This window comes from Sardina pilchardus, chromosome 18 (genome assembly GCF_963854185.1).
Source record: "Sardina pilchardus chromosome 18, fSarPil1.1, whole genome shotgun sequence".
Lineage (NCBI taxonomy): Eukaryota > Metazoa > Chordata > Actinopteri > Clupeiformes > Clupeidae > Sardina > Sardina pilchardus.
The window spans coordinates 18,805,814-18,813,313 of NC_085011.1; the positions used below are offsets into that span (position 1 = coordinate 18,805,814).

At 47.0% G+C, this 7,500-nt stretch overlaps 1 protein-coding gene across 2 annotated transcripts in view; it reads left to right on the plus strand.

Moving 5' to 3' along the window:
• Window positions 1–7,500, plus strand: part of ltbp1 (latent transforming growth factor beta binding protein 1) — a 143,094-nt gene that overhangs the window by 50,715 nt on the left and 84,879 nt on the right. For both annotated transcript variants that reach the window (XM_062519278.1, XM_062519279.1), the window contains exon 5: window positions 4,862–5,038. In XM_062519278.1, the coding sequence (XP_062375262.1) occupies window positions 4,862–5,038 (177 nt within the window). The remainder of the gene's footprint in view (window positions 1–4,861; window positions 5,039–7,500) is intronic.

Here is a 7,500-nt window from a genome sequence, read left to right on the forward strand (position 1 = left end):
ATCATCATCATCATCATCATTATCATCTTCCTCCTCTTCTCCTTTGTCTTCTTCTTCTACTACTACGTCCTCTTCTTCACTGTGTGTGTAGTGTAGTGAACAGCACTAATATGACTCAGCCTAGATGCTGCTCCTGTTGCGGCCTCCATCCATCCAAATCCGTATGTCTATTTTGGCGTTCCCCTTTCTTATTATATAGCGCCCTCCCCTCTTCTTCCCCATCTCCCCTGCTAGCATCTGCAGCACCGTAGAAGCTAATGAATGCCTCTCTTTTGTCTTTGCCCCCCCTCCTCGCTCCCCCTCCATATGTTAGATCATTAGAGCCTTGTTCAGCTGGAGCAGAGGAGGCTGATGGGAGTTGAGTGGCGGCCATGTTTTAATCCTTGCTTTGGTGAGGGGCTCCCAGCTCTATTAGGGTGCCTGTGGTGGAAACTGTGGTGGTGGAGGTGGTGGAGGTGGTGGTGGTGGTGGGAGGGTTGCTATGTTAACTGCTTTGTGAAGTAATGTCGGTTCTGGGCCAGAGCTGATCCTGGATCTGCTGGAGCGGTGTTGGCCAGCGTCCACATCCAAATGAGAGAGATTGAGATGGATGGAGAAAGAAAGAGAGAGGAGAGAGAGAGAGAGTGTGAGAGAGAGGTGGGGAGGGAGGTGTAATTGCTTGGGGAAGCTGAGTGTTCGTTGCAGCTGTAAGGGTCTCTGTTTTTGCAATGATGCCGTGGTTGCTCAGACACTTAGAAATTACAGGTCTTATAAAACACCTTTCCCCCTCCACCATTTTGCCTAAGAGGAATTTTAAATGTTGTTGCATTCTCATGGTTGTAGACTCACGGTGAAATGCCCTCTAGCTGATGTGGATATTCAGTAACATCTGACCCACTCAAACTAGGGGTGTAGAGGGACATACAGTAACACCCAGCCAGGCTGTGGCTCCTCTGTGGCTGCAGGGCCTGGAATGGTGCCGGACCAGGACCGGACCTCACCCAGATCAGGGTTAGATGTTGAGTCCTCATCAACAGAGTCAGCAAAGCTGGTCTTAATATTTTGATGCTACAGTACATTGACCTATAGTTGGGAGAATGGCATCTCTGACATTGCCAGTGTGTGTTGCATGGTGTTGCACCATGTAACATTGACTTGTTGTTGTGGGTAGGGACGTGACCCTTTTTGTGACGTACTTACCCCCTTGGCACTAAATGAAGATTGACGCCAAGGAGTATAGATGCCAGTTCTTACATTGTGTTGCTTTAAGGAGCTGTCTTGAATAGAGAGAATGGATGATGCTTTGGAACTAAACTTTTAAATTATTCAAAGATGATAAGAGTCGCTATAAAAGAAAATATCTCATAACTCAGCTCTTGACAAAGGCCTGGGCCCGCAGACAATTTCACCATAGACATCTTTAAACAGACACTTTTGTTTGCTTATTTACGTCTGCTGTCTTTGTTACAATGAGTTTCCCTCCATCTATTGATCCTCATTTGTCAGTAATCCCCATTCCTAAGCTAAGTGTATCGCTGGGCTGAGAAGAAAAAGCAGATGGAGAGAGAGAGAGAAGGAGAGAGAGAAGGACAGAGAGATGGAGAGAGAGAAGGAGAGAGAGGAGAGAGAACAGAGAAAATGAGAGAGAGAGAGGACAGAGAGAAGGAAAAAGAGGAGAGAGAGAGAGAAGGAGAGAGAGGAGAGAGGACAGAGAAAAGGAGAGAGAGAGAGAAGAAGAAGAAGAGAGAGAGATGATGGGTGTTTAACAGTGATGAATAGCAATGAAGGGGGCGTTAGATGAGGTCACAGTAGTGGAGTGGAGTCCTAGACACCATGAGATCTGATGGAGGAGTGGAAATCAACTCTTTACTCACTGATGAAGCATGCTGAAGAGACTCTCAACTTATGCATTTTTCCTCAGGGGTTAACAGGCGTGTGTGTGTGTGTGTGTGTGTGTCTGTGTGTGTGTGTGTGTGTGTGTGTGTGTGTGTGTGTGTGTGTGTGTGTGTGTGTGTGTGTGAGGAGCTATGTGAGTATGATGAGATATTTTCCTTGATTTCTTGGTGCCAGCCTTTCCCGTTTCCAATAAAGTAAGACCGCCTTACGTCCACCTCATGTCCACCTCAATATCAGCATGATGAAATGCTTTCAAAAACACATTTGTGTCAGTATGATTGCAAACTTGTGAAGCCATGTTACACTGTGTGTATTTGAAGTTAGGTATTTGCCTTAGGGCAATTGCCACTGAAATTATCACTAAAAATGAAGTGTTATGATCTTGTATCTATATTGTATAAGTCTATAAAAGAACTTGGATAGATCAGACTTGAAATTGCTGAAGCTTTAGAGACAGCTCAATTCTGTAATAACATAACATAATGTTCCAGACAGTACCAGACTGACATTAATTGCCCTTTTTATGCTCGTATTCCAATTATTATGAACAGAAACTACGCCTATGGAGACTGTAACCTACGCCTACATAGACCTCTAAGTATCAGTCATAAGACTTTAAATATAAATGTGAGCTCTGTTATGAGCAGATCACATCCACATGGAAGTGTGCTAGCCATGCCAGGCCGGGGTAGTTTGTGTGTGTGTGTGTGTGTGTGTGTGTGTGTGTGTGTGTGTGTGTGTGTGGCGGTGTGACAGGCCTGTGGTTATCTGCGCTGGCCGCCATCTGCTGACCGTCCCGGTGGCGTGCGTCAGACACAGACGGCGAAAACCCAGCACGCTGACGCTAAAACTAAGTGCTTACCGGACACTTGAATCAAAGAGATTGTGTGTGTGTGTGTGTGTGTGTGTGTGTGTGTGTGTGTGTGTGTGTGTGTGTGTGTGTGTGTGTGTGTGTGTGTGTGTGTGTGTCTCTGTGTCTGTGTCTGTGTCTGTGTCTGTGTCTGTGTCTGTGTCTGTGTCTGTGTCTGTGACTGAGTCTGTGTTTCTGTGTGTGTGTATGCTTTTGTGTGAGAGTGTGTGTGTGTATGTTTGTGTGTGTCTGTGTGTTGGCGTGGGTGTGTGTGGGCAGGGGGGGTTGAGTTGCAAAGAGATGGATGGTGAATAAAAGAGAAGGAAGACACTGAGGGAGAGGAAATGACACGCTTTGGTGAGGCGAGGGGGGAGAGGAAGAGAGATAGAGAGAGGAAGAGAGAGAGGGAGAGAGAAAGAGAGGGAAAGAGAAGGAAAGAGAGGGAGAGAGAAAGAGGGAAAAAGAGGAGAGAGAGAGAAAGAGAGTGAAAGAGAGAAGGAGAGAGGGAGAGAGAGAGACATCTGCGTCATTAGGCGTAGGAAAGCGAGCAGTTGGAGAGCAGACAGGGATGGGATGTGGTAGACCTGAGACAGATGTTTGTGGAGAGTGGCTAGGATCACTCTCTCTCGCGGTGTTTATCTGTGTGTTTGTGTATTGCTCTGAGTGACTGTGTGTATGAGTATGTTTGTGTGTGTATGTTTGTGGTTGTCTTAGTGTGTGTGTGTGTGTGTGTGTGTGTGTGTGTGTGTGTGTGACTGTGTGTGTGACTGTGTGTGTGTATGCGCATTTGTGGTTGTCTCAGTACGTGTGTGTATTTGTGGTTATTCAAGTGTGTGTGTGTGTGTGTGTGTGTATGTGAATGTGTATGAGTGTGTGTGTTTATCTGAGTGGCCAAGTGTGTGTGTGTGCCTGTGTGAGATGTCAGAGGTGTGGAGGGATGTTTAAAGGTTAAAATGAGGACCAAGATGTTTTCTTTAGCTTATGTGGTTGGTGACGCCATCACCCTCTCCTCTCATCTCCGAACTGATTTCGTCATTCTTCATTTAGTGCGCCCTCCTTTGGACTGTTTCTCGGATAGGGATGTTGTAACCTGTCAGGTGTGTGTGTGTGTGTGTGTGTGTACTGGCGGGGGGGTTGACGGTAAAAAGAAAGTGAAAAGAAAGATAACAAAACATGACAAGCAAGTGTGAACAAGTGATAGAGAGGGAGGGATAGAAAAGAGAAACAAGGAGGAGAAGAAAGAAAAAGTGACTCGGAGAGCAAGAAAGAGGGAGAGGGGGAAAAGAGAGAAAGAGAGAGGGAGCGAGAGAGCTGAAGAGGGAAGAGGGGATAGGAAGAGGGGATTAGCAGGGCCAGACGGGCAGCCATGCCCCAATCTTTGTCAGGGTGGTAATAAAGCATGGCATTGTGATCTGCCAGAGCCTAACTCTCTCACAGTCTGACTTCTGCATGAGGGATTGGAGTGGGTCCCAGAGTTTTGTTTGCTGAGCTCTCGCTCTCTCTCTCTCTCTCTCTCTCTCTCTCTCTCTCTCTCTCTTCTCTCTCGCTCGCTCTCTCGCACGCTCCTTCTCCCTCATTCTCTCTCTCTTTCTCTCTCTCTCTCTCTCTTATGCTCACCCACTCTCTCACTCACCCTCTCTCACTTTTTCTTTTTTTTTTCGTTTTCCCTCCTCGTGTTTCAGAGACGCCACTAGATTTAAGGCAAGAGAGTAAGAGTGTGAGGGAGAGACAGAGAGAAGGAGCGAAAAAAGAGAAGAGGGAAGAGACAGAAAGAACGAGTGAAAAAAAGAGAAGCGGCAGAGAGTAAAGGAGGAGGAGAGGCAAAACAGGAGCGCACGTGTGAGAGAGGCAGAGAGAGGCGAGCGAGACTAAACGACAAGAGTTCCTTTTTTTTCTACCATCTCCTACTCTGTTCCTCAACTTTTTTTCCTCCTCGTTCAAAAAGCGAAACACCTCAGACTCGCTCGTCGCTACCGGCGGAAAGTGGACTACGGAGTTTTTTTTTTCGTTTTCTTTTTTTTTTTCTTTCAAGTTTTAGTTGAGTTTCTGGAATGGCTTCATCCGGGCTGACCAAACTCCTCTTCCTCTCCCTCTCTCTGCTCCCTTGCCTGGTGCTGGTTCTGTGCCGGGCACCAGTGCCCTCCGCGGGCAATCAGACGGGCCGGATCAAGGTGGTCTTCACCCCCACCATCTGCAAGGTGACCTGCATGGGCGGCCGGTGCCAGAACAGCTGCGAGAAGGGCAACACGACCACCATCATCAGCGAGAACGGCTACGCCACCGACACGCTCACGGTATCCAACTTCAGAGTGGGTGAGTAACCTCCCATGACCTTCTACCTTTGCTAAAACCACCACACACCTACACACCTACACACCTTACCACATGTGTGTGTGTGTGTGTGTGTGTGTGTGTGTGTGGGGTTGATTGTATTTCCTGTCTAACTGTGTCCTACGGCTATGATACAATGCACTAGCACTCTTCAGCTCTCAGCTCTTTTCCTGCCCCGGAGCATTATGGGAGAATGGCGTCTTTGTTTAAGTCTTAATTGTTTAAGATGCTGTTGTGTTTTTATGTGCTTGTTGCTGTGCTCCTGGATAATGGTATAGAACATGGCCCGACCCAGAAAACTGTTGTTTGGACCTGTTGTTGCGACAGTTGTTATTCTCATGGATAATATATGGTTTTCGTAAGACAAGGTCTTGCCCTAACATGGAGAATTTGAGAGATAGACTTTTGTGAGGTTCATTAGAAACGCATGATGGTGAATCAGCGACTTTTACGTCTGGCTCTTCACAACGCGTGTATGTCCAGCACAAAGACAAATGAACTTGGAACGTCAGACTTACCGTAGTGATCAAGTGGAACTGAGTGTGCGCAGAAAACTTCTGTTTCCTAAGAACAGTGATGTCAAATCTCACGAACACCCACTTATGTAACAGATGGATTTGTCTGTGTTTATTTTTTGGATGATGTGCTTGGTCTCTACTTACGCTGCTTGCTAGAAGGTTTTAGGTCATTCGGGGTTGAACAGAATCTATCAAGTGGGACAGAATAGGTCGCAGACTTGGCAAACGGGCGAGACACAGTCCGATGACGCTCGCGCTCTTCCCGGTGAAAAACGTGTGCACGGATCCAGCGCTTTGCTGTGTTTGCAGTGTCTTAACCTGCCCCAGTCCTTATAAGGAGAGCCCCGCACCATCCAACAGATCTCAACACAGACATTAGTGAGGGGGGAAAAAAGCCCAGAGCAAACGATACTTTACACAGCTGAGGAATGAGCTGCCAGGAAGAGTTAAGCAATCCTTTCGCCCAAGATAGGAGAGGGGATATACGGGATAGGTATGACATCCAGACTCTAACTTCACACTGGGACTGGATCAGAGGCATTAGATGCACAGCTTGCTCTGTAGCTCTGGCAAAAGTTTAGGACAGTGGGTTGTCCTGAAACTGTCATGCTAGCTAGCACACACATATTCACTACTAATCAATAGTGAGGTGGAGAACCCTGGTGCCTTCTGGGATATTGGCTATGGGACCCTGGTGATTGGTGGGCCATTGGTGTTTTGTACATAAGCCCTTCAGTGTCTCCAATCATGTCTGTCCTGGATGTGTGTTATACAGTCCCTCAAGTCTCCAAGTGGATAACGTGCATGTGCTTCTCTATTGTTTGCCAATGGAGAGAGAGAGAGAGAGAGAGAGAGAGAGAGAGCCCTGCGTGTGTGTGGTTTGAGCTCTCCAGCCATCACAAGGTACAGCCGCTGAGATGTCTGAGGCATACAATTTGGAGGGGGGGGGGGTGCGTTTGGTGGTGTGTGTGTGTGTGTGTGGGGGGGGGGGGGGGTGAACTCAGGGGGCAGTGGTGGGGGGGGGATTTGGCTCACCGAACTTACTGCCCCTTAAAAACACTGTGGACCACGCTGATGTTTGGCAGGCAGTCAGTGAAATGTACCTGTCGAGGCATGTAGTCTGTCTGCAGCCTGCTCCCGCGACTGTCTGGGAATGGCCAGGGGATCGCCAGGGGAGAGCAGGGTTTTTTTTTCATTATTATTCTTGTTTTTTTTTATTTTGTTTTATTTTATTTTATTTTCTCGGCGAAGACTGGAAATGTTTCTTATTTATGCTCTGCTCCGGTCCGTCTCCAAACAGACGGCAAAACAGAGTCCAAATAAATTCCATGGTTGTTTATCATTCTTCGGCGATGACACCGAGGTTTTTCTCTCCCAGGAAAGAAAGGAATAACACAGAAGAAAGAAAGAAGGGTTCAAGTGTTCATACTTGAGTTGCTTCGCGATAATGGAGGAGAGATTGGTTCATACTTGCTCCAGGGGTGTTGCACAATGAGATTGTTACTCACTCTATAAAAGGCTACAGTTATTTGTAATGGCTGACTCACCTAAAGAGTCTGAGGTGTTAAAGCACTTCCATACACCATGCCCCCCCCCCTTCCTGCACGCACATACACACACACACACACACACACACACACACACACACACACACACACACACACAACCCCTCTCTTGCGAGTGGCACGTGGAATATTTTCTGAGTAGGAGGAACAGGGCTGGGTTGATAATGAAGGTTGTAATTACCACAATTCCCCTCGATTAAAAAACGGTAGAGAACACACATTGCATTTCCAGCGGAGGAGAATCATTACCCGGAATAATCTGAATGTTGTGGCCGTAAGAAAAAGGTGCACAGCGAGGAGGATGGAAATACCCAGAGAAAAAAACAAAAAAACAAAAAAAACAAAAAAAAAATCCACTAAC